At 46.7% G+C, this 26,998-nt stretch overlaps 1 protein-coding gene across 1 annotated transcript in view; it reads left to right on the top strand.

Moving 5' to 3' along the window:
* Positions 1-5,562: 5,562 nt before the first annotated feature.
* LOC138676961 (trans-Golgi network integral membrane protein 1-like) overlaps positions 5,563-26,998 on the top strand; it is a 38,310-nt gene continuing 16,874 nt past the window's right edge. Inside the window, exon 1 of the mRNA XM_069766683.1 lies at positions 5,563-5,666. Within this exon, the coding sequence (XP_069622784.1) occupies positions 5,597-5,666 (70 nt within the window). The 5' untranslated portion in view covers positions 5,563-5,596. The remainder of the gene's footprint in view (positions 5,667-26,998) is intronic.

The raw sequence follows: 26,998 nt of genomic DNA, 5'->3' as shown, positions 1-26,998 counted from the left end.
AACTCTCCGAGCACTCGCCCTCTTGCAACGAAGGGCTGGAATCGGATACCATTTCCATACTACTCTTCTCATGCCGCTTAGATTTAAGAGAAGATTTTATTTCTTCCCTAATTACTTCCCTCAAATCCGATACACGAAGGGGGGCCTCTTCCTCTAACGTACGGCATATACACGTCTGACATAATCTCTTTACATAGGTGTCAGGTAGTGGCTCCGTGCATAACGCACACTGCTTATGTTTGGACTTTGAGGCCTTCTTCCCCTATAACAAAACATAGTATAGAAGACAGTTGTATCAGCCAGTGGCTCAGATATAACACTCACCACTGCTGATGAAATTAGAGTACCGGTTTCTGAGGGGGTGAGGTGCGATGTGACGTGCCAGGATCCTGCTGCCCGCGTGCCACATTTCCACTCAGATCTGCTGCTGCTCCTTTGCTGCTCTCCTTTTCGGTGTTCGGCGTCTCCTGTGGAAGACATGTTGCCGCACACCACTCACCAAGCGCTGCCTTCTTTTCAAAGGTCCCGCGCTCCTCCTCCCGGCCTCCTCCGGAAGTCGTTAGATCACTTCCGGGTCATAAGCGCCGACCTGCTCCCGCAGCGTCGCGCGCATGTGGACGACCCTGGGTGGCGTGCCTTCCCCTGGGAACGCCACTTCGGCGTTCAGCCGCTCCTTGCCAGACGAGGGGGGAAGCTGGACACAGGACTTCCCCCGACGCTGCTTCCGGGCCCCCGACTCTGCCGTTCTCACCTGGACACCGCACAGAGGCTTGGCGGACCCGGGTAGGTGAACGAGACCTGTAGGCTCCCGCCGTCCGGACAGGAACCCAAACTGGAGGGCGAGGGGGACCGCCCCTTTTTAACCTGTAGGTTCCTGTCCGGAAGGTGGGCGGATCCCCTCTCTCGTTGTGGGTGCTGTCGTGGCGATAGGAAAATAAACATGTACTCACCTTCCGAAGGCCAATTGAAGTCCTGGCACATGTGTGCGGTGCACGCGGCAGCTTCCGATCCCAGGGTTGGTATGAGCACATGACCGTGACGTCATGGAAGGTCCTTTTCGCATAGCATCCTTAGCACCGGAACCTGCCGAGGACAGCGCCACGTCGGAGGGTGAGAATAACCATTTTTTAAATTATTTTTATTTTTAACATTAGATCGTTTTACTATTGATGCTGCATACGCAGCATCAATAGTAAAAAGTTGGTCACACAGGGTTAATAGCTGCATTAATGGAGTGCGTTACACCGCGGTATAACGCGGTCTATTTACGCTGCTATTAACCCTGTGTGAGGGCTGACTGGAGGGGAGTATGGAGCGGGCACTGACTGCGGGGAGGAAGGAGCGGCCATGTTGCCGCCGGACTGTGGCCATCGCTGATTGGTCGTGGCAATGGTCATGGGCGTTTTGCCACGACCAATCAGCGACTTGGATTTCCATGACAGACAGAGGCCGCGACCAATGAATATCCGTGACAGAAAGACAGACAGACAGACAGACGGAAGTGACCCTTAGATAATTATATAGTAGATAACAATAATAATTAGTTTGATACAACTGTGGTCATGTTAATTTTTATCCACACCATGGACTATACTGATTATGGTTTACGTAGATCAATTAAAGGGTTGGACTAATTTAACCAACATATCCTCAGTGCCCTTTAACACTGCGCTTTGTCCTACCTTAAGTTGGTCCTGTCAGGGCTACGTCCGAACCCTCTGCAACAGGAATTGGGTATATGAGGTGACAGGGCCGTTGAATATAATGGTGGTGTCTGAGTCATCATTGTCCTGTCGTGCTTCATTTTTGGGCATGTACGCCTACTGGAGACGGACACCCAGGCATAGTCTAGTACATCTGAGTGTCCACCTTCTGTTGGTGTACACGTCTGAAATTGATGCACACAGTGACTCAGACAACACCATTATAGTCAATGGCCCCATTGGCATATATGTCCAATTCCCATTTTGCAGGGTATTCGGACGTAAGCTCTGACGGGACCACTGTATGTGGCAAAGAATGCAGTGTGGAAGTGGCATCACCAAAGTGTGCATTCTTTGTCATTGCACATGAAATTGTATTTGTAGTATTTTTTTTTACTATTGTTCTCTTACTTTTTGCCTTTGATGTGTCCAAATTAAATGTGTTTTATTCCCAGACCGTGGGTCTTGACATGTCATGTGTCGGCCTTTGCTGCCGTAAATGTCTCCACTAGATTTGGTGAGATTGGGCAGTAAGGTCAGCCATACATATTAGATGGCTATCGGCTGCAAGGTCGTTCAGCTGACAACCATCGACTCCTACTTTCTTATACACAGGAGCGTTCTTTTGGCTGAGCGCACCTGTGTTCTCTGCTGATTGACACGTCGGCTGGTGGCTTATCTCTGGGAGAAAAATGTGATCAGCAGTCCAAAATCAGACATGTGCGATCGACATCTCCCCCGACCACCAGTCGTCCGGCGCCCCGTACACCGTCTGCGGAACACGACAATATTGGTGGCTTCATACAACATAACATAAGTCTAAAGTGTATGGCAGCTTAAGGCCTAGATTGGCATTTTGCACCTAATTAATCTCAAAGACCAATTTGATGCTAATTGCATGCAAAGAGTTGTAGTTTTACAGAAATTCCCTTTAAGGCTGCCGTCACACTAGCAGTATTTGGTCAGTATTTTACATCAGTATTTGTAGCCAAAACCAGGAGTGGGTGATAAATGCAGAAGTGGTGAATATGTTTCTATTATACTTTTCCTCTAATTGTTCCACTCCTGGTTTTGGCTTAGGATACATGTCCACGTTCAGCAGGGGTGTCAAACTGCATTCCTCGAGGGCTGCAAACAGGTCATATTTTCAGGATTTCCTTGTACTGCACAGGTGATAATTTAATCACCTACACAAATAATGAGTTGGTGATTAAATTATCACCTGTGCAGTACAAGGAAATCCTGAAAACATGACCTGTTTGCAGCCCTCGAGGAATGCAGTTTGACACCCCTGACGTTCAGGATGGCTGGCGGTTTTGACGGAGCGGCGAACTAGCTCCGCCCCCTTCTGGGGATGTGATGATGCCGGATGTGTTCATTGCACACATCCGGAATCATCGCACCCCACACATAGGGCCCTGTGTTATACCTTGCGGCGACACAGCGTCGCCACAAGGTATACAGACATGCTGTGATCTTAAAAGACGCGCCGCATGTCCGGAGTCGCAGGGCCGCCGCGTGCGTGTTACCACGCATAGTGGAGACGGGATTTCATTAAATCCCCTCCACTATGCTGTAACATCTGGACGCTGCGTGTTTGATACTGCGTCTCTATGCAGCGTCAAACACGCAGCGTTTCCTGAATGTGGACACATACCCTTAGGCTTCCGTCACACTAGCAGTATTTGGTCAGTATTTTACATCAGTATTTCTCAGCCAAAACCAGCAGTGGGTGATAAATACAGAAGTGGTGCATATGTTTCTATTATACTTTTAATCTATTTGTTCCACTCCTGGTTTTGGCTGAGAAATACTGATGTAAAATACTGACCAAATACTGATAGTGTGACTGCAGCCTAAGTCACAGGCTTCCCTAGGGGAGTTTCCTAATTTCAGCAATAAATAGCAACTGACTCTGATATAAACTCAGTTCCTGCATTAAAAAAATCATGTTATTGTGGGAAAGACTTTAACCCCCCTTACCGACCTCCACCGAACTAGTACGGAGGAGGTCGGTACCCCCGCTTTGATGCAGGGCTCCGGCGGTGAGCCCACATCAAAGCCGGGACATGTCAGCTGTTTTGAACAGCTGACATGTGCCCGCAATAGCGGCGGGTGGAATCACGATTCATTTGCCGCTATTAACTAGTTAAATGCCGCTGTCAAACGCTGACAGTGGCATTTAAGTACCGCGTCTGGCCATCGGGCCAGAAATGAGCGCATCGCCGACCCCCGTCACATGATCGGGGGTCAGCGATGTGTCAGCATAACAACCAGTGGTCTCCTTGAGACCTCTATGGTCGTTGATGCCGGATTGCTATGAGCGCCACCCTGTGGTCGGCGCTCATAACAAGCCTGTAATTCAGCAACATAGGAGCGATCTATGCATCGCTCCTATGTAGCAGAGCCGATCGAGTTGTGCCAGCTTCTAGCCTCCCATGGAGGCTATTGAAGCATGGCAAAAGTAAAAAAACAAAAAAGGTTAAAAAAATATAAAAAAAGATAAAATAAAAGTTTAAATCACCCCCCTTTCGCCCCCTTCAAAATAAAACAAAAAAAATCAAACCTACACATATTTGGTATCGCCGAGTACGGAATCGCCCGATCTATCAATAAAAAAAAGGATTAACCTGATCGCTAAATGACGTACCAAGAAAAAAAATTAGAAACCCCAGAATTACATTTTTTTGGTCGCCGCGACATTGCATTAAAATGCAATAACGGGCGATCAAAAAAACGTATCTGCACCAAAATGGTATCATTAAAAACGTCAGCTCGGCACGCAAAAAATAAGCCCTCACAGGACCCCAGATCATGAAAAATGGAGACGCTACGGTTATTGGAAACTTTTTTTTTTTTTTAGCAAAGTATGGAATTTTTTTTTACCACTTAGATATAACGTAACCTAGACATGTTTGGTGTCTATGAACTCGTAATGACCTGGAGAATCATAATGGCAGGTCAGTTTTAGCATTTAGTAAAGCTAGCAAAAAAGCCAAACAAAAAACAAGTGTGAGATTGCATTTTTTGTGCAATTTCACAGCACTTGGAATTTTTCTCCCGTTTTCTAGTATACAAGATGCTAAAACCAATGATGTCGTCCAAAAGTGCAACTTGTCCTGCAAAAAACAAGCCCTCACATGGCCATATTGACGGAAAAATAAAAAAGTTATGGCTCTGGGAAGGAGGGGAGTGAAAACCGCGACAAATCAGCACCTGTGTTCTCTGCCAGGAGATGCAGAATCCGCACCAGAAATTCCTAAGCCTAATCCGCAACGTGGGCACATAGCCTCAATCACTTGCGGATCTGCAGCGTTTCTGCACGGTAAAAAACGCAGCGGATCCGCAGGAAATCCGCAACGTGTGCACATACCCTTAGTCTATGTGCACACGTTGCAGATTTTGCTGCGGATCTGCAGCTGCGGGTCCACAGCAGCTTTCCATGCGTTTACAGTACAAATGTAAACCTATGGAAAACGCAGTCCGCAGTGCCCATGCTGAGGAAAAAAAAGCACGGAAACACTGCGGTTTACATTCCGCAGCATGTCAATTCTTTGTGCGGATTCCGCAGCGGTTTTACACCTGCTCCACAATAGGAATCTGCAGATGTAAAGCCGCAGGTGGACACAAAATCAGCGATAAATCCACAGGTAAAACTGTGCCTTTTACCTGCGGATTTGCTGCGGAAAAATCCACAGAGTTACTTTCTACCTTTCTGAAACGGTTTTTCCATCTTTTCCACTCTCCACCACAAGATGGCGTCCGAAAACACTATTTGTTAATGAAGCGGCCATCTTTATTCACCTCCCACCTTTGAGTGGACCAACATGGCGGCCTGTATTTCACCGGAAGCCGGAAGATTAACAGGAAGTGCCATAGAAGTTTGCACAGCGATGGCTGCCCGTGTGTGTTACGTGCTGCTCCTGTCCGTGCTGCTGGCGGCGGCCGTGTCTCCGGGCCGGGGTGAGAAGTGACAGCCGTTATATCTATTACTGTAGTGACTGACGGAGGGGGGAGACATACGAGCACTTCCGGTCGGGGGTCCTGACACCTGGTGGTCGCTGTCTGCTGGTCGCCTGGCTGTGATAGAGGCCGTGCACTAATATGGCGGCTGTAATGCAGACTATTACTTATAATAACTTATATATGGCCGGTGTAAACAACATATTATCATCTTTCTGAGGGCAGGAAATCCCCCCACCCTGTTATTTTTGATCAGTGGGGTCCCGGCTATCTGTCCTCCCCTCCCCAGTGTTTGATCAGTGGGGTCCCGGCTATCTGTCCTCCCCTCCCCAGTGTTTGATCAGTGGGGTCCCGGCTATCTGTCCTCCCCTCCCCAGTGTTTCATCAGTGGGGTCCCGGCTATCTGTTCTCCCCTCCCCAGTGTTTGATCAGTGGGGTCCCGGCTATCTGTACTCCCCTCCCCAGTGTTTGATCAGTGGGGTCCCGGCTATCTGTTCTCCCCTCCCCAGTGTTTGATCAGTGGGGTCCCGGCTATCTGTCCTCCCCTCCCCAGTGTTTGATCAGTGGGGTCCCGGCTATCTGTACTCCCCTCCCCAGTGTTTGATCAGTGGGGTCCCGGCTATCTGTCCTCCCCTCCCCAGTGTTTGATCAGTGGGGTCCCGGCTATCTGTCCTCCCCTCCCCAGTGTTTCATCAGTGGGGTCCCGGCTATCTGTCCTCCCCTCCCCAGTGTTTCATCAGTGGGGTCCCGGCTATCTGTACTCCCCTCCCCAGTGTTTGATCAGTGGGGTCCCGGCTATCTGTCCTCCCCTCCCCAGTGTTTCATCAGTGGGGTCCCGGCTATCTGTTCTCCCCTCCCCAGTGTTTGATCAGTGGGGTCCCGGCTATCTGTCCTCCCCTCCCCAGTGTTTGATCAGTGGGGTCCCGGCTATCTGTCCTCCCCTCCCCAGTGTTTCATCAGTGGGGTCCCGGCTATCTGTACTCCCCTCCCCAGTGTTTGATCAGTGGGGTCCCGGCTATCTGTATTCCCCTCCCCAGTGTTTGATCAGTGGGGTCCCGGCTATCTGTCCTCTCCTCCCCAGTGTTTGATCAGTGGGGTCCCGGCTATCTGTATTCCCCTCCCCAGTGTTTGATCAGTGGGGTCCCGGCTATCTGTCCTCCCCTCCCCAGTGTTTGATCAGTGGGGTCCCGGCTATCTGTCCTCCCCTCCCCAGTGTTTGATCAGTGGGGTCCCGGCTATCTGTCCTCCCCTCCCCAGTGTTTGATCAGTGGGGTCCCGGCTATCTGTCCTCCCCTCCCCAGTGTTTGATCAGTGGGGTCCCGGCTATCTGTACTCCCCTCCCCAGTGTTTGATCAGTGGGGTCCCGGCTATCTGTCCTCCCCTCCCCAGTGTTTGATCAGTGGGGTCCCGGCTATCTGTCCTCCCCTCCCCAGTGTTTGATGAGTGGGGTCCCGGCTATCTGTATTCCCCTCCCCAGTGTTTGATCAGTGGGGTCCCGGCTATCTGTCCTCCCCCTCCCCAGTGTTTGATCAGTGGGGTCCCGGCTATCTGTCCTCCCCTCCCCAGTGTTTGATCAGTGGGGTCCCGGCTATCTGTCCTCCCCTCCCCAGTGTTTGATCAGTGGGGTCCCGGCTATCTGTCCTCCCCTCCCCAGTGTTTGATCAGTGGGGTCCCGGCTATCTGTACTCCCCTCCCCAGTGTTTGATCAGTGGGGTCCCGGCTATCTGTATTCCCCTCCCCAGTGTTTGATCAGTGGGGTCCCGGCTATCTGTATTCCCCTCCCCAGTGTTTGATCAGTGGGGTCCCGGCTATCTGTATTCCCCTCCCCAGTGTTTGATCAGTGGGGTCCCGGCTATCTGTCCTCCCCTCCCCATTGTTTGATCAGTGGGGTCCCGGCTATCTGTCCTCCCCTCCCCAGTGTTTGATCAGTGGGGTCCCGGCTATCTGTACTCCCCTCCCCAGTGTTTGATCAGTGGGGTCCCGGCTATCTGTCCTCCCCTCCCCATTGTTTGATCAGTGGGGTCCCGGCTATCTGTCCTCCCCTCCCCAGTGTTTGATCAGTGGGGTCCCGGCTATCTGTACTCCCCTCCCCAGTGTTTGATCAGTGGGGTCCCGGCTATCTGTCCTCCCCTCCCCAGTGTTTGATCAGTGGGGTCCCGGCTATCTGTACTCCCCTCCCCAGTGTTTGATCAGTGGGGTCCCGGCTATCTGTATTCCCCTCCCCAGTGTTTGATCAGTGGGGTCCCGGCTATCTGTCCTCCCCTCCCCAGTTTTTGATCAGTGGGGTCCCGGCTATCTGTCCTCCCCTCCCCATTGTTTGATCAGTGGGGTCCCGGCTATCTGTCCTCCCCTCCCCAGTGTTTGATCAGTGGGGTCCCGGCTATCTGTACTCCCCTCCCCAGTGTTTGATCAGTGGGGTCCCGGCTATCTGTACTCCCCTCCCCAGTTTTTGATCAGTGGGGTGTCCTGTATTGGAGGAACGGACTGAATCAGGTATATCTCTTTAACTTTAAAGTCTGACCCTTTGTGCGCTGGTTTTACGGAGACGCTGATACTGCGTCCTGCCCCTACAATCCATCAGGCACTTTAGTATATACGCCCTGGCCGGTGGGTATATTTTGCCCTGCAACACACCTATATATAAGTCCGGGCCCTGCAATATATCAGGCACTTTAGTATATATGCCCTGGCCGGTGGGTATATTTTGCCCTGCAGTACACCTATATATGAATCAGCTATATTTTACCCTATATTTTGCCCTGCAGCACACCTGTATATAAATCAGCCATATACTGATTTATATTGACATATATTCCCTAGTAGTACTATGTACACATAGCCATATAGGGCTCCTGTGCGTAATTAGCTAAATTAGCTTGTGTATTATATATTTCATTCACTTGTACACACATTTATATTTTCCTTCTATATAAGCATCATGATGTTTTATTAGTGAACACATATTTATAGGTCACTATACTTTCTTTGCACATATTGTTGTTATACATTTTTTACTCTGTATATATATTTTTTTTTACATATATTTCCTTACACATATATTCGTTCACACTTTTGTGTTTTATTTTTACTTGCTTATTTTTCTTTTTATACGCACCGATCTTTTATGGCTGTGTACATAGGGATATATGGACTAGATTTAGGGTGTGTCTGTTTCTAGTTACATTGGGTTCTTAGACTTTTTCAGTATATATATATATATATATCCTTTACATATACCATCTCTTAGTATTTTTTACTGTTAGTTCCGTCCGTTTATTTATGTACAATTATATATATTTCTTTACTCCATATACAGGCACATTGTTAGTGCCATTGCTATAATTATTATAATAAAGGCTTATTTTTCATATATGTGTCTTCTATATTTTTCCATTTGGTTCTGTATTGTCTGGGTTTCTTTTGGTAGTGTTTTTACCTCCCCTCCCCAGTGTTTGATCAGTGGGGTCCCGGCTATCTGTCCTCCCCTCCCCAGTGTTTGATCAGTGGGGTCCCGGCTATCTGTCCTCCCCTCCCCAGTGTTTGATCAGTGGGGTCCCGGCTATCTGTACTCCCCTCCCCAGTGTTTGATCAGTGGGGTCCCGGCTATCTGTCCTCCCCTCCCCAGTTTTTGATCAGTGGGGTCCCGGCTATCTGTCCTCCCCTCCCCAGTGTTTGGTCAGTGGGGTCCCGGCTATCTGTACTCCCCTCCCCAGTTTTTGATCAGTGGGGTCCCGGCTATCTGTACTCCCCTCCCCAGTTTTTGATCAGTGGGGTCCCGGCTATCTGTCCGCCCCTCCCCAGTTTTTTTTTTTTTTTAACCAGTGGGGTTCCGGCTATTGGACCCCCATCGGTATACCTATTAGGCGTGGGTCACACTTGCAGGAGTCTCGCGTCTCCATACCCGGCACTTGGGACCGTAGTGTGCGGCTCCATGTATTTCTATGTAGCTGAACGCTCCGGTCCCGAGTGCCGGATATTGAGACGTGAGACTCGTGCGAGTCTCTCACAAGTGTGACCCCGGCCTTATAATCATAGACTTTCCTGTCTGACATTTCCCCTTACCCATCTCTTCCAATATTGCCCTGGCGCCCGTTATCTAATGTGGTGACTTCCGTGTATGTGGCCACAACACTGTGCAGAGAATGCAGGTGATAATAATAATAATAATAATAATAATAATTTTTATTTATATAGCGCCAACATATTCCGCAGCGCTTTACAAATTATAGAGGGGACTTGTACATACAATAGACATTACAGCATAACAGAAATACAGTTCAAAACAGATACCAAGAGGAGTGAGGGCCCTGCTCGTAAGCTTACAAACTATGAGGAAAAGGGGAGACACGAGAGGTGGATGGTAACAATTGCTATAGTTATTCGGACCAGCCATAGTGTAAGGCTTGGGTGTTCATGTAAAGCTGCATGAACCAGTTAATTAATTTTTTTTTTTTTTTTTTAATATAGGTGATGTGTGAGGACAAACCTGTTCCATCAGCTCGTGACTGCGCCGTCACCCCCTCCCCACCTCATCACAAGGGACTTTCTGGTGAACATGTTTACTGTCTGTTACATCTGTGAGCCAAAACCAGGAGTGGGGGGTAAACACAGACGTGGTGACGGGTTTCTCTTATACTTTCCCTCTGATTGTTCCACTCCTGGTTACAGACACCGAGGTAATAACATACAGACCAAATACTGAACATGTGAATGTGGCCTCAGGTTTTCTTTTTCTTGTTCAGATACTCAATTTTTTTTTTTTTTACGACATAATAGGGCTTAATTTTTCTGTTTAATTTTTTGTCAAGGTAAAGACAAATATGCTATGTTTTATATTTTTCACTTTTTTATTTACATCTGCAAAGGACCCTTAGGGTATGTTCACACGTTCCTGATTTCCATCCTTTGTTTTTCAGGACTGTTTTTTAAAAAACTGCAGCTCTTGGCAGAAAACGCAGGTCCTTTTTTTGGTCCTTTTTTTGATGCGTTTTTTGATCCTTTTTTTGATCCTTTTTTTTATGCAGTTTTCTATGCAGAGTCTGTGTGTTTTCTAGGAAGTTTTTTAGGGTTAAAATGGCTGAAAATACCCTACCCCTAACCCTACCCCTAACCCTACCCCTAACCCTACCCCTAACCCTATTCTAACCTTAGTGGGAAAAAAAAAAAAAATTCTTAATTATTTTTTATTGTCCCTACCTATGGGGGTAACAAAGGGGGGGGGGGGTCATTTACTATTTTTTTTTTTTATTTTGATCACTGAGATAGATTATATCTCAGTGATCAAAATGCACTTTGGAACGAATCTGCCGGCCGGCAGATTCGGCGGGCGCACTGCGCATGCGCCCGCCATTTTGCAAGATGGCGGTGCCCAGGGAGAAGACGGCCGGACGGACGCCGGGTAAGTATAAGGGGGGGAGATTAGGGCACGGGGGGGAGGGGGGGGGGGGCATCGGAGCAGGGGGCGGTGGGATTGGAGCACGGGGGGGTGGGATCGGAGCACGGGGGGGCAGCCACACTCCGCCCACGCACTTCCGCCCGCTTCCCCGCACTTCCTGCTGCAGCGGTTCTGCACCACAAACCGCAGTAAAACCCGCAGATATTTTTTTCATCTGCGGGTTTTACTGCGGGTTTGACCTCACAATGGAGGTCAATGGGTGCAGAACCGCTGCGGCTCCGAAAAAAGAAGTGACATGGTACTTCTTTTTTTCCCGCAGCTATTCAGCGCGGCTTTTTTTTTTATTTTCCGCATTGTGGGCACAGCAGTTCCTGTTTTCCATAGGGTACAATGTAATGTACCCTGCATGGAAAACAGCTGCGGACCCGCAGCGGGAAAATCGCGGCAATTCCGCATGAAAAAAAGGATCGTGTGAACATGGCCTTACACCATTTAAATAGCTGTTCATCAGAAATAATTTTTACATACTGGACATTTTTTGTCTCAATGGGGACAGGGCAAGAAGCAACTATTTCATCTTCCAGTGTCTCTTTAGTTTTTTTTTTATACTTCTGTTTTTGCTATTCTATATATTTTTCCCCATTTATTATATACACTCTGCCCTTTTATAAGGTTGTAACCTTTAATGGGGCTTTTGAAGGGTTGTCCAGGCTTTTCAGTAACCCCTCCACGACCTTGGGATTTTGCGTTTTCGCTTTTTGCTCCCTTTCTTCCCATTGCCCTTTTGCGTGTAGCAGAAATGATCATCTGCTATGAACGCCGGTCACGCGCCGGCGTTCATAACAGATCAGTAGTGACAAGCACGGGGGTTTTCTGCAGACCCCCGATTGTAATGTAAACCCATCAGCACCTGGTTATCATGTGACACGGCCGCCAATGGGTGGGGGTTTGACGCTGTCAGAGATTGACTGCAAAATTTAACATGTTCATTGCCGCTGGTGGATCGTGATTCCACGTGCAGCTGTTAAAGGCTCATGACAGCTGATCAGATCGGCTGTCGTGTCGGGAGAGATAAGGACTCTGCGCCGGAGACTGGCCGACTGCTCCCTGGGTGGCACTGTAGAATCCTGATGGCGTACATATAGTGACTGCAGACTTTTATCAAAATCCTGGACAGCCCCTTTAACATATCAATACTTTTTTTTTTTTTTCAAACTTTTCACATGTAACTAGGTGCTGTTATATTCGACTCAGCTATTGAAGAATTTCAGCCTCCCGGCTGGATAGCTGAGATAACCAGTCTAGGATCCAGCAGGTCCTGTTCCTGCCATCCACCCAGAGATCACGTGTTCACTGGGTCTGAAGAGTAAGGCCGGGATCACACATACGCGAGATACGGCCGAGTCTTTCAGGTGAAAACCCAGCTCTGACGCCAGCACTCCAGAGCGGAGTGTGCAGCCGCACAGCAATACATGGAGCCACACGCTCCGCTCGAGCTGGGTTTTCACCTGCGAGACTCGGCCGTATCTCGCGTATGTGTAATCCCAGCCTTAGGGTACCGTCACACAGTGCCATTTCGATCGCTACGACGGTACGATCCGTGACGTTCCAGCGATATCCATACGATATCGCTGTGTCTGACACGAAGCAGCGATCAGGGATCCTGCTGCGAATCGTACGTCGTAGCAGATCGTTTGGAACTTTCTTTCGTCGCTGGATCTCCCGCTGGCATCGCTAGATCGGTGTGTGTGACACCGATCCAGCGATGCGTTCGCTTGTAACCAGGGTAAACATCGGGTTACTAAGCGCAGGACCGCGCTTAGTAACCCGATGTTTACCCTGGTTACCAGCGTAAATGTAAAAAAAACAAAAACACTACATACTTACATTCTGGTGTCCGTCAGGTCCCTTGCCGTCTGCTTCCCGCACTCAGTGACTGCCGGCCGTAAAGTGAAAGCAGAGCACAGCGGTGACGTCACCGCTGTGCTGTGCTTTCACTTTATGGCCGGCAGTCAGTGAGTGCGGGAAGCAGACGGCAAGGGACAGACACCGGAATGTAAGTATGTGCTGTTTGTTTTTTTTTACGCTGGTAACCACGGTAAACATCGGGTTACTAAGCGCGGCCCTGCGCTTAGTAACCCGATGTTTACCCTGGTTACCCGGGGACCTCGGCATCGATTTACCTACGATCACGGCCAGGTCGTATCGCTCGTCGCGATCGTAGGTAAATCGTATAGTGTGACGGTACCCTTAAGAGGCGCCGGCAGTGATTCCTAATCTATATACACAAGGTTCAGGGCTGTGTATACAGAGATTGGAAAAGTACACATGGCAATAAACCTTGTTTTTCTTCTATCTGGTCAGCCTGGTTGTGTGTTACTCCGGCTTCATCATTTTATACAAACTGCTCACACGCCTTTATGATGAGCTTCTGCTTCTAAAACACAGCGTCTTTGGGGTATGTTCCCACATTCAGTAAACGCTGCGGGTTGGACCTGCGTATATCTGCATCGTCCAACCCAGATGTTACAGAATAGTGGATGGGATTTCAAGAAATCCCATCTCCACTATGTGCACACGGGGGCGCCTTCGGCTTCCCTGTGGAGACGGACATGTGGCGCGTCTTTCCAGACCTCAGTATGTCTGTTTATCTTCTGGAGACGCTCAGTCTCCACAATTTAAATATCTCCGTACAATGTATTGGGCGCGGTGATTCCGCACGGTTCAGCGATCACATGCAGAATCACCTGCGTACAATAGACGGCAGCGCTTTGGACGCAGCGGACATGCGCTGCCGATCCTGACTGTGTAGACATAGCCTAACAGCTCCAGCAAAGTGGATGGGATATATAGAGATCTCATACAGTCATGGACAAAAATTTTGAGAATGAGACAAATATTAATTTTTCCAAAGTCTACTGCTTCATTTTTTCTAATGGCAATTTGCATATACTCCTGAATGTCAGAGTGATCAGCTTAACAGCAATTACTGTATTGCAAAGTCAATATTTTCCCAGAAAATGAACTTTAACCCCCAAAACACATTTCAACATCATTGCAGTCCTGCCTTAAAGGGAGCAGCTAACATCGTTTTAGTGCTTGATCCATTAATACAGGTGTGGGTGTTGATGAGGACAGGGCTGGCGATCAATCAGTCATGATTAAGTAAGAATGACATCACTGCACACTTTGAAAGGAGGCTGGTGCTTGGTATCATTGTTTCTCTTCAGTTAACCATGGTTATCTCTAAAGAAACACGTGCAGCCATCATTGCACTGCACAAAAATGGCCTAACAGGGAAGAGTATCGCAGCTACAAAGATTGCACCTCAGTCAACAATCTGTCGCATCATCAAGAACTTCAAGGAGAGAGCTTCCATTGTTGTCAAAAAGGCTCCAGGGCACCCAAGAAAGACCAGCAAGCGCCAGGACCGTATCTTAAAACTGTTTCAGCTGCGGGATCGGACTACCAGCAGTGCCGAGCTTGCTCAGGAATGGCAGCAGGCTGGTGTGAGTGCTTCTGCACGCACTGTGAGGCAGAGACTCTTTGAGCAAGGCCTGGTTTCAAGGAGGGCAGCAAAGAAGCCACTTCTCTCCAGAAAAAACATCAGGGACCGACTGATATTCTGCAAAAGGTTCAGGGAGTGGACTGCTGAGGACTGGGGCAAAGTCATTTTCTCTGATGAATCCCCTTTTCGATTGTTTGGGACATCTGGAAAACAGCTTATTCGGAGAAGAAGAGGTGAGCGATACCACCAGTCTTGTCTCATGCCAACTGTAAAGCATCCTGAAACCATTCATGTGTGGGGCTGCTTCTCAGCCAAGGGAATCGGCTCACTCAGAGTCTTTCCTAAAAACACAGCCATGAATAAAGAATGGTACCAGAATGTCCTCCAAGAGCAACTTCTCCCAACCGTCCAAGAGCAGTTTGGCGCCCAACAATGCCTTTTCCAGCATGATGGAGCACCTTGCCATAAAGCAAAGGTGATAACTAAATGGCTCATGGAACAAAACATAGAGATTTTGGGTCCATGGCCTGGAAACTCCCCAGATCTTAATCCCATTGAGAACTTGTGGTCAATCATCAAGAGACGGGTGGACAAACAAAAACCTACAAATTCTGGCAAAATGCAAGCATTGATTATGCAAGAATGGACTGCTATCAGTCAGGATTTGGTCCAGAAGTTGATTGAGAGCATGCCAGGGAGAATTGCAGAGGTCTTGAAGAAGAAGGGTCAACACTGCAAATATTGACCTGCTGCATTAACTCATTCTAACTGTCAATATAACCTATTGGTACTCATAATATGATTGCAATTATATTTCTGTATGTGATATAAACATCAGACAAACACTAATAAAAACCAGAGGGCAGCAGATCATGTGAAAATATAATTTTGGTGTCATTCTCAAAACTTTTGGCCATGACTGTACACACTGTGCTGCTTTTTTGCTGCGTTAATTGACCTGCGGTTTGTGTTTCATATCCACAACATGCCAATTTCTCTTGCGGGGACGCCGAGTTTTGTGTGTAGATTTCCCCCATAGACTTGCAATTGATGCTGAAAATTAGCACCCAAAAAAAATTGCATGTAATCTGCACATGACTGCATCAACAAAGTTCTCAAAGGCAAATGCCAGAAAGTAGCTTTATTTAAAGCTCGACTTAACAAAAGACAAAAAACGCAATAATATCACAAGTACCAGTAATCTAATTTGAATAATAAGAGCAGAAATGGTGCAACTGAAAAACTGACCAAATGCTCATGGTGGGAATGTAGCCTTAGGCTGTGTTCACATGCAGTGATTTTTCTTCTTTTTTTTTTAAATGCAGAAAAGCTAATTTTACAGAACTAGCACAGCCTATGAGACATTCTGAAATCTCACACTTTGTTTTTTTTCTGACTGAATTTGAGATCTGCGGCGTGTCAACTCTTCCAGTGTTTTTGCATCATTTTTTTTTTTCACCCATAGAAAGCAATGAGAAAATTGCTGCAAACTGGTTTTGCTGTGTTTTTGATGAACAAAACACTTTCTTAAAGGGACCTGTCAGCAGGATTGTGCACAGTAACCTACAGACAGTGTCATGTCGGCGCCGTTATACTGATTACAATGATACCTGGGTGATGAAATCCGTCTTGTGGTTGTTGTTTAATCCTTATTTTCAGTTTTGAGTTAATGATATGCTTGTGCTCCGGGGTGGTCCTGTGGGGTCTTCATGTGGTGCTCTGATTAGATATTCATACTGATGGCTTCTGGCAGGTCACTAATCCCTCACTGACCGGCCCCCTAGTTTACATAATGAATATTAAGTGTATTTTTTAAAAAAAAATTCCCCTTTGGCAGGTGGCGGCATCTATAATGTGAATTTAATTATTATTTTTTTTATGGTATCCAACAAAAATCCGTTGGAAAATGGCGCCGGCCAATAGCTGCTGTTACGCAGGCCGCGCCATCTTGCTAGTGTTAAAAAAATAAATAAATAAATAAAATAAAAAAAAAATTGCCTCTTCCAAGATTGCACCGATAGATGCTACTGTGCAGGTGTGCCCAGCGGCATCTTAAGGTACCGTCACACTAAGCGACGCTGCAGCGATACCGACAACGATCCGGATCGCTGCAGCGTCGCTGTTTGGTCGCTGGAGAGCTGTCACACAGACCGCTCTCCAGCGACCAACGATGCCGGTAACCAGGGTAAACATCGGGTTACTAAGCGCAGGGCCGCGCTTAGTAACCCGATGTTTACCCTGGTTACCATCGTTAAAGTTAAAAAAACAACCACTACATACTTACCTACCGCTGTCTGTCCTCCAGCGCTGCGCTCTGCACTCCTCCTGTACTGTCTGTGTGAGCACAGCGGCCGGAAAGCAGAGCGGTGACGTCACCGCTGTGCTTTCCGGCTGCCCGGCGCTCACAGCCAGAGCAGAGAAGCACAGCGCCGGGGACAGACAGCGGTAGGTAAGTATGTAGTGGTTGTTTTTTTAACTTTAACGATGGTAACCAGGGTAAACATCGGGTTACTAAGCGCGGTCCTGCGCTTAGTAACCCGATGTTTACCCTGGTTACCAGTGAAGACATCGCTGAATCGGTGTCACACACACCGATTCAGCGATGTCAGCGGGAGATCCAGCGACCAAATAAAGTTCTGGACTTTCTTCCCTGACCAGCGACAGCACAGCAGGGGCCTGATCGCTGCTGCCTGTCACACTGGACGATATCGCTAGCCAGGACGCTGCAACGTCACGGATCGCTAGCGATATCGTCTAGTGTGACGGTACCTTTAGTGGAGACATTTGTTTTCTCTAACAAGATGGTGCCGTCTGCGGAGTAGCTGCCATTGGCGGTCCGATAGCTCCTACTGAGCAGGTGCGACAGATAACGGCACCGACCTGACGCTGTAGGTTACTGAGCACAATCCTGCTGACAGGTTCCCTTTAAACATGTACTACAGACAAGTTACACATAATCTGCACAGAAAAAATCCTGCAAAAATGCACAAAAAAGTTGTGAAAATGCAGAATTTTTATTGCCAAGAAAGCAGGTTTTGGTTGCAGAAGAATAAAATGTCACATGTAAACACAGCCTTAAATCGTCAGTGCAGGGAAAAGCGTAGACCTCCTGGATGTTTATAGTCTATGGGTAGTCAGGAAGTAGATAAATTGGGACTTCTACAGCCGTAAGGAAAGCTTCCAACACCCCCCCCCCCCCGGGCCAACTTTAAGGTCTAAAAGGAAAGAAAATCAGAGGAGGAGTGGAAACGGAATTTACAGCCGTAGGTACATGGCCAAAGAGCGTTTATAGGAACTTTCGCTCTCGTCTATCCGCTGGTGTAATCATGAGTTCATAGTCTGTTTGGTTTGTTTATCCCAGTAGAAAAATAATTATCGGCAGCGCATCACCCAGTGATATGGAGGACGTGCTGCCGACAACGTGATACTGTATATGGGCAGAACGGTCATCAATCGTAGCTCCACAGGCTGTATTGGCTGATGGTGCAGTCAGATATGCCGACGTTGGCCCGTCAGTGATTATGGATTATAGCCAACTGATAGCCGGGATTATTGGCCTGTTTACCCTCATGGGGACAGAATAACATCATGTCATCGGCAGCACATTCCCTGTGTAAAATTTGATCACCCAAATAAAACGAGAACGAATGAGAGTTCCTATGACGGCGTGTTTGTTGATTTATCTACTGATATAAATGCGGTTATTCTACTTCTTCCTCTTCTGGTTTGGGGAAGTGAAAAAGTACAATGGCTTGTATTATTACTTGGAGTAGAACAGGCCCCTTTGTCCAGTCCACACTGTGACCCTGGATAGATGATTTAAAAAAACAAAACAGAACTACTGTCCTGGATATACATGTATATGTATTACGACTAGTGATGAGCGAACGTGCTGGGATAAGGTGTTATCTGAGCATGCTCATGTGCTAACTGAGTGACTTTGGTGTGCTTGAAAAATGTTAAGAGTCCCTGCAGCTGTCGAACAGACAATTGAGCCTCGAGGACTTAAAGATATATTTCGAGCGCGCCGAACACACTCTGTTAACACCCAAGCATGCTGAGATAACACCTTATCAGAGCATGTTCCCACACTTATTACGACCTATGGTGACTTCTTCTTGCAGCTCAATGAACATAGGAGAGATCTCATTGGTACCACCAGGAAGGGCCATGGCAGGAATCAGCCGCCTTCTTCATGTCACAGGGAGGTGTTGTGCTTCCCCTTCAGGGTCCTCGGCTGGGGATTAGTGGGGCCGCTCTTGCTGCTCTTCTCCCTGTGTAATGTATAATGGTCAGGCTAACGCGAGTGTGCATACGCCATCTCAGTGTGTAGAAAGAAGAGCATGCCCTCTATTAAAGGGAACCTGTCGCCTGAGCTGTGCTTTACAATAGGGTATTTTTTGTCCCCTGATTCCCTACCTATGCTGCCGAAATACCTTACAAAAGTGTCCTTTTTCGCCTGTCAATCAGGCTGGTCAGGTCGGATGGGCGTGGTCACAGCGCTGTTTCTCCCCCACATCTTGCTTATGTTCCCGTTGGTGGCGTAGTGCTTCTCGCATGCGCAAGTGCCGAATGCACTGCGCAGCTGTAGAAAAAGAGCGCGCTCGCCGCTATTCAGCGGTTTATCGGCGGGCGCGGCCATCGAGTCTCCTGCTTCCCGGGGCTTCAGGAAAATGGCCGCGGGATGCCGCGCGTGCGCAGATGGACATCGCGGCGGCCATTTTCCTGAAGCCGAGTTCGAATCTCGGCTTCAGGAAAATGGCCGCCGCGATGTCCATCTGTGCACACACGGCATCCCGCGGCCATTTTCCTGAAGCCCCGGGAAGCAGGAGACTCAATCTGCGCACGCGTGGCCTCAGGAAGATGGCCGCGCCCGCCGAGAAACCGCTGAATAGCGGCGAGCGCGCTCTTTTTCTACAGCTGCGCAGTGCATTCGGCACTTGCGCATGCGAGAAGCACTACGCCACCAACGGGAACATAAGCAACATGTGGGGGAGAAACAGCGTTGTGACCACGCCCATCCGACCTGACCGGCCTGATTGACAGGCGAAAAAGGCCACTTTTGTAAGGTATTTCGGCAGCATAGGTAGGGAATCGGGACAAAAAATACCCTATTGTAAAGCACAGCACAGGCCCTATTTAACGGTATTTTTATCTCCTACTGAAAAAACGGGGTGACAGGTTCCCTTTAAGTTATTTTTCGGTATGAAGAGACGTACAGGAGGATGGAAACCTGGTAGAAAAGTACCTGGCTGCCCAGAATTTTGTCTTTTGCCGGTGACACATGTTGAGCTGATTTTATTTTAGACAATGTATTATATTGGACAACTTGCTTAACCCCTTTACCCCAAAGGGTGGTTTGCACGTCAATGACCAGGCCAATTTTTACAATTCTGACCACTGTCTCTTTATGAGGTTATAACTCTGGAACGCTTCAACGGATCCTGGTGATTCTGACAGTGTTTTCTCGTGACATATTGTACTTCATGATAGTGGTAAAATTTCTTTGATAGTACCTGCGTTTATTTGTGAAAAAACGGAAATTTGGCGAAAATTTTGAAAATTTCGCAATTTTCAAACTTTGAATTTTTATGCAATTAAATCACAGAGATATGTCACACAAAATACTTAATAAGTAACATTTCCCACATGTCTCCTTTACATCAGCATAATTTTGGAACCAAATTTTTTTTTTGTTAGGGAGTTATAAGGGTTAAAAGTTGACCAGCAATTTCTCATTTTTACAACACCATTTTTTTTTTAGGGACCACATCTCATTTGAAGTCATTTTGAGGGGTCTATATGATAGAAAATACCCAAGTGTGACACCATTCTAAAAACTACACCCCTCAAGGTGCTCAAAACCACATTCAAGAAGTTTATTAACCCTTCAGGTGTTTAATAGGAATTTTTGGAATGTTTAAATAAAAATGAACATTTAACATTTTTTCACAAACAATTTACTTCAGCTCCAATTTGTTTTATTTTACCAAGGGTAACAGGAGAAAATGGACCCCAAAAGTTGTTGTCCAATTTGTCCTGAGTACGCTGATACCCCATATGTGGCAGTAAACCACTGTTTGGGCGCATGGGAGAGCTCGGAAGCGAAGGAGCGCCGTTTGACTTTTCAATGCAAAATTGACAGGAATTGAGATGGGACGCCATGTTGCGTTTGGAGAGCCACTGATGTGCCTAAACATTGAAACCCCCCACAAGTGACACCATTTTGGAAAATAGACCCCCTAAGGAACTTATCTAGAGGTGTGGTGAGCACTTTGACCCACCAAGTGCTTCACAGAAGTTTATAATGCAGAACCGTAAAAATAAAAAATCATATTTTTTCACAAAAATTATATTTTTGCCCCCAATTTTTTATTTTTCCAAGGGTAAGAGAAGAAATTGGACCTCAAAAGTTGTTGTCCAATTTGTCCTGAGTATGCTGATACCCCATATGTGGCAGTAAACCACTGTTTGGGCACATGGGAGAGCTCGGAAGGGAAGGAGCGCCGTTTGACTTTTCAATGCAAAATTGACAGGAATTGAGATGGGACGCCATGTTGCGTTTGGAGAGCCACTGATGTGCCTAAACATTGAAACCCCCCACAAGTGACACCATTTTGGAAAGTAGACCCCCTAAGGAACTTATCTAGATGTGTGCTGAGCACTTTGACCCACCAAGGGCTTCACAGAAGTTTATAATGCAGAGCCATAAAAATAAAACAAAATTTTTTTCCCTCAAAAATTATATTTTAACCCCCAGTTTTGTATTTTCCCTAGGGTAACAGGAGAAATTGGACCCCAAAAGTTGTTGTCCAATTTGTCCTGAGTACGCTGATACCCCATATGTGGGGGAAGAACCACCGTTTGGGCGCATGGGAGGGCTCGGAAGGGAAGGAGCGCCATTTGGAATGCAGACTTAGATGGAATGGTCTGCAGGCGTCACATTGCGTTTGCAGAACCCCTAATGTACCTAAACAGTAGAAACCCCCCACAAGTGACACCATATTGGAAACTAGACCCCTCAATGAACTTATCTAGATTTGTTGTGAGAACTTTGAACCCCCAAGTGTTTCACTACAGTTTATAACGCAGAGCCGTGAAAATAAAAAATCTTTTTGTTTTCCCACAAAAATTATTTTTTAGCCCCCAGTTTTGTATTTTCCCAAGGGTAACAGGAGAAATTGGACCACAAAAGTTGTTGTCCTATTTGTCCTGAGTACGCTGATACCCCATATGTTGGGGTAAACCCCTGTTTGGGCACACGGGAGAGCTCGGAAGGGAAGGAGCACTGTTTTACTTTTTCAACGCAGAATTGGCTGGAATTGAGATCGGACGCCATGTCGTGTTTGGAGAGCCCCTGATGTGCCGAAACAGTGGAAACCTCCCAATTATAACTGAAACCCTAATCTAAACACACCCCTAACCCTAATTCCAATGGTAACCCTAACCACACCTCTAACCCTGACATACCTCTAACCCTAATCCCAACCCTATTCCCAACCGTAAATGTAATCTAAACCCTAACCCTAACTGTAGCCCCAACCCTAACTGTAGCCCCAACCCTAACTGTAGCCCCAACCCTAACTGTAGCCCCAACCCTAACTGTAGCCCCAACCCTAACTGTAGCCCCAACCCTAACTGTAGCCCCAACCCTAACTGTAGCCCCAACCCTAACTGTAGCCCCAACCCTAACTGTAGCCCCAACCCTAACTGTAGCCCCAACCCTAACTGTAGCCCCAACCCTAACTGTAGCCCCAACCCTAACTGTAGCCCCAACCCTAACTGTAGCCCCAACCCTAACTGTAGCCCCAACCCTAACTGTAGCCCCAACCCTAACTGTAGCCCCAACCCTAACTGTAGCCCCAACCCTAACTGTAGCCCCAACCCTAACTGTAGCCCCAACCCTAACTGTAGCCCCAACCCTAACTGTAGCCCCAACCCTAACTGTAGCCCCAACCCTAACTGTAGCCCCAACCCTAACTGTAGCCCCAACCCTAACTGTAGCCCCAACCCTAACTGTAGCCCCAACCCTAACTGTAGCCCCAACCCTAACTCTAATGGGAAAATGGAAATAAATACATTTTTTTTAATTTTTCCCTAACTAAGGGGGTGATGAAGGGGGGTTTGATTTACTTTTATAGCGGGTTTTTTAGCGGATTTTTATGATTGGCAGCCGTCACACACTGAAAGACGCTTTTTATTGCAAAAAATATTTTTTGCAATACCACATTTTGAGAGCTATAATTTTTCCATATTTTGGTCCACAGAGTCATGTGAGGTCTTGTTTTTTGCGGGACGAGTTGACGTTTTTATTGAAAACATTTTCGGGCACGTGACATTTTTTGATCGCTTTTTATTCCGATTTTTGTGAGGCAGAATGACCAAAAACCAGCTAGTCATGAATTTCTATTGGGGGAGGCGTTTATACCGTTCCGCGTTTGGTAAAATTGATAAAGCAGTTTTATTCTTCGAGTCAGTACGATTACAGCGACATCTCATTTATATCATTTTTTTATGTTTTGGCGCTTTTATACGATAAAAACTATTTTACAGAAAAAATAATTATTTTTGCATCGCTTCATTCTCAGGACTATAACTTTTTTATTTTTTTGCTGATGATGCTGTATGGTGGCTCGTTTTTTGTGGGACAAGATGACGCTTTCAGCGGTACCATGGTTATTTATATCTGTCTTTTTGATCGCGTGTTATTCCACTTTTTGTTCGGCGGTATGATAATAAAGCGTGGTTTTTTGCCTCGTTTTTTTTTTTTTTTTCTTACGGTGTTTACTGAAGGGGTTAACTAGTGGGCCAGTTTTATAGGTCGGGTCGTTACGGACGCGGCGATACTAAATATGTGTACTTTTTATTGTTTTTTTTTTTTTTATTTAAATGAAGAAATGTATTTATGGGAATAATATATATTTTTTTTTTTCATTATTTTGGAATATATTTTTTTTTTTTTTTTTTTTTTACACATTTGGAAAAAATTTTTTTTACTTTTTTACTTTGTCCCAGGGGGGGACAATACAGATCAGTGATCTGACAGTTTGCACAATCACTGATCTGACTTGCAGCGCTGCAGGCTTCACAGTGCCTGCTCTGAGCAGGCTCTGTGAAGCCACCTCCCTCCCTGCAGGACCCGGATCCGCGGCCATCTTGGATCCGGGGCTGGAGCAGGGAGGGAGGGAGGTAAGACCCCCGCAGCAACGCGATCACATCGCGTTGCTCCGGGGGTCTCAGGGAAGCCCGCAGGGAGCCCCCTCCCTTCGCAGTGCTTCCCTGCACCACCGGCACATCGCGATCATGTTTGATCGCGGTGTGCCAGGGGTTAATGTGCCGGGGGCGGTCCGTGACCGCTCCTGGCACATAGTGCCGGATGTCAGCTGCGATAAGCAGCTGACACCCGGCCGCGATCGGCGGCGCTCCCCCCGTGAGCGCTGCCGATCGCTATGACGTACTATCCCGTCCAGGGTCAGATAAGCCCAGGGCACCTCGACGGGATAGTACGTCTAAGGTCACAGAGGGGTTAATTTGAAGATCTAGGATAATGAACCGGGATGATGAATTTGGGACAAAGTTATTATTCCTGCAGACATGGCCGCCAATTTCATGGAGCCTGTGATCAAACAAGCACAGGTTAGTAGAAGCAGCATAGAGCGGTGAGACTGGGAGTGAAGCTGAGCACGGATAGGTGTGTAATGGCAGCGAAGGTAGATCTAGTGCCCATAACGTCTATGCTCCGTATTACACAGAGCTTTCCCATGATCTGTAGAGGGTTTTAACGTTCACTATTTGGTCAGTATTTTCCGTCAGTATCTGTAAGCTGAAACCAGGAGTGGGTGATAAATGCAGAAGTGGTGACGGGTTTCTATTATACTTTCCCTCTGATTGTTCCCCTCCTGGTTTTGACTAACAAATACAGTGCCTTGCGAAAGTATTCGGCCCCCTGGAACTTTTCAGCCTTTTCCCACATGTCATTCTTCAAACATAAAAATACCAAATGTAAATTTTTGGTGAAGAATCAACAACAAGTGGACCACAGTTGTGAAGTTGAACGAAATGTATTGGTTATTTTAAATTTTTGTGGAAATTCAAAAACTGAAAAGTGGGGAGTGCAATATTATTCGGCCCCTTTACTTTCAGTGCAGCAAACTCACTCCAGAAGTTCATTGTGGATCTCTGAATGATCCAATGTTGTCCTAAATGCCTAATGATGATAAATATAATCCACCTGTGTGTAATCAAGTCTCCGTATAAATGCACCTGCTCTGTGATAGTCTCAGGGCTCTGTTTGAAGCACAGAGAGCATCATGAAGACCAAGGACCACAACAGGCAGGTCCGTGATACTGTTGTGGAGAAGTTTAAAGCCGGATTTGGATACAAAATGATTTCCAAAACTTTAAACCCTTTCTGACATATGAAATACTATCCCGTCGAGGTGGTATGGGCCCGTATGACCACCGACGGAATAGTACGTCTAACACGATCAGCCGCGCTCACGGCTGATCGCGTTGCTCCAAGCGTCTCCTCCGTCCTCCTCCCTGCAGGCCCGGATCCAAGATGGCCGCGGGGCTCCTTCCGGGTCCTGCAGGGAGGTGGCTTGCAAGCGGGTGCTCAGAGCAGGCACCTGCAAGCCTTCTACAGTGCCTGTCAGATCAGCGATCTGACACTATAACATGATGTCCCACGCTGGGACAAAGTAAAAAAAAAAAAATTTACATGTGTAAAAAAAATTAAAAAAATCCTAAATAAATATTGTTCCAATAAATACATTTCTTTATGTAAATAAAAAAAACAATACAAGTACACATATTTAGTATCGCCGCGTCCGTAACAACCCGACCTATAAAACTATCCCACTAGTTAACCCCTTCAGTGAACACCGTAAAAAAAAGAAATTAGGCAAAAAACAACGCTTTATTATCATACCGCCAAACAAAGTGGAATAACACGCCATCAAAAAGACGGATATAAATATTGTACCGCTGAAAACGTCATCTTGTCCCGCAAAAAACGAGCTGCCATACAGCGTCATCACTGAAACAATAAGTTATAGTCCTCAGAATAAAGCGATGCAAAAATATTTTTTTTCTATAAAATAGTTTTTATTGTATTAAAGCGCTAAAACATAAAAAATATATAAATGAGGTATCGCTGTAGTCGTACTGACCCGAAGAATAAAACTGCTTTATCAATTTTACCAAACGCGGAACGGTATAAACGCCTCCCCCAAAAGAAACTCACGAAATGATGGTTTTTGTTCATTGTGCCTAACAAAAATCGGAATAAAAAGCGATCAAAAAATGTCATGTGCCCGAAAATGATACCAATAAAAACGTCAACTCGTGACGCAAAAAACAAGACCTCACATGACTCTGTGGACCAAAATATGGAAAAAATTATAGCTCTCGGAATGTGGTAACGCAAATAATATTTTTTTGCAATAAAAAGCGTCTTTTAAGTGGGAACAGGATCTGGACTTCCTATCTGACCCGATAGATTGGGAGGAGGGACTGGGTGAAGTATTACGGGTATCTGCCTGTGTCAATCATCTCGAACAATTGAAAAGAGTACACCTTAGATGGTATCAATATCCGGTTCAGGTGGCTCACTATGACCCTGCCGGGTCGGACAAGTGCTGGAGGGGGTGCGGTCACAGGGGAACTCTGGAACACACCTGGTGGTCGTGTCCAATTCTGCAGCCCTGGTGGAGAGATATGGACCTTTTAATTGCACAGGTCTTGGGGATCCAGCTGACTCTGTCACCTAGGCAGGCCATTCTTCACATCGGCCTGGAGGACATTCCACACATACTTCGAGGTACACTATCACATATTCTAATAGCTGCCAGGTTATTAGTCGCCTCAAGATGGAAAGACACTAATTCTCCCAATATTAGTGAATTAATTAATAAACTTAATGTCCACTTCCAATATGAACTCTCCTTGGCTCACTCCATGACTGCCAAAACCAAAAGACAAAATATTTGGCACCCTTGGTTACATAGTGGTCATTCCTCTATTGACCCACACCACCACGTTTGATCGTTTACTTGAGTGGGAATAAGTAAGAATAATTGACATGTCTGTTTTTGTGTTTGTAATATTCTTATTCTGCCATAGTTTGCCAGGACCCCTTGTCTATAACTGAATTGCTAGATAATGTCTTGCGAATGCTTATACTCCTTTCCTCCCCCCTATTCCCCCTACCGTACCTATCCCTCATCCCCCTCCCCCCGCTGCTTCTCTCCTCTACTTCTTCCTTTCTGATTGGTTTGGTTTTTCTCCTTACTTATTTCTGGTCATTTTTAGTTGACCTCTGTTACTGTTATTACTGTTTGACTGCACTGTATTGTTTTGGAAATCTTCAATAAACACTAATTGATTAAAAAAAAGCGTCTTTTAGTGTGTGACAGCTGCCAATCATAA

The sequence above is a fragment of the Ranitomeya imitator genome, chromosome 4 (assembly GCF_032444005.1).
Source record: "Ranitomeya imitator isolate aRanImi1 chromosome 4, aRanImi1.pri, whole genome shotgun sequence".
Lineage (NCBI taxonomy): Eukaryota > Metazoa > Chordata > Amphibia > Anura > Dendrobatidae > Ranitomeya > Ranitomeya imitator.
Note: the sequence above shows the minus strand (reverse complement) of the source record. Positions and strands in the feature narration are given on the sequence as shown.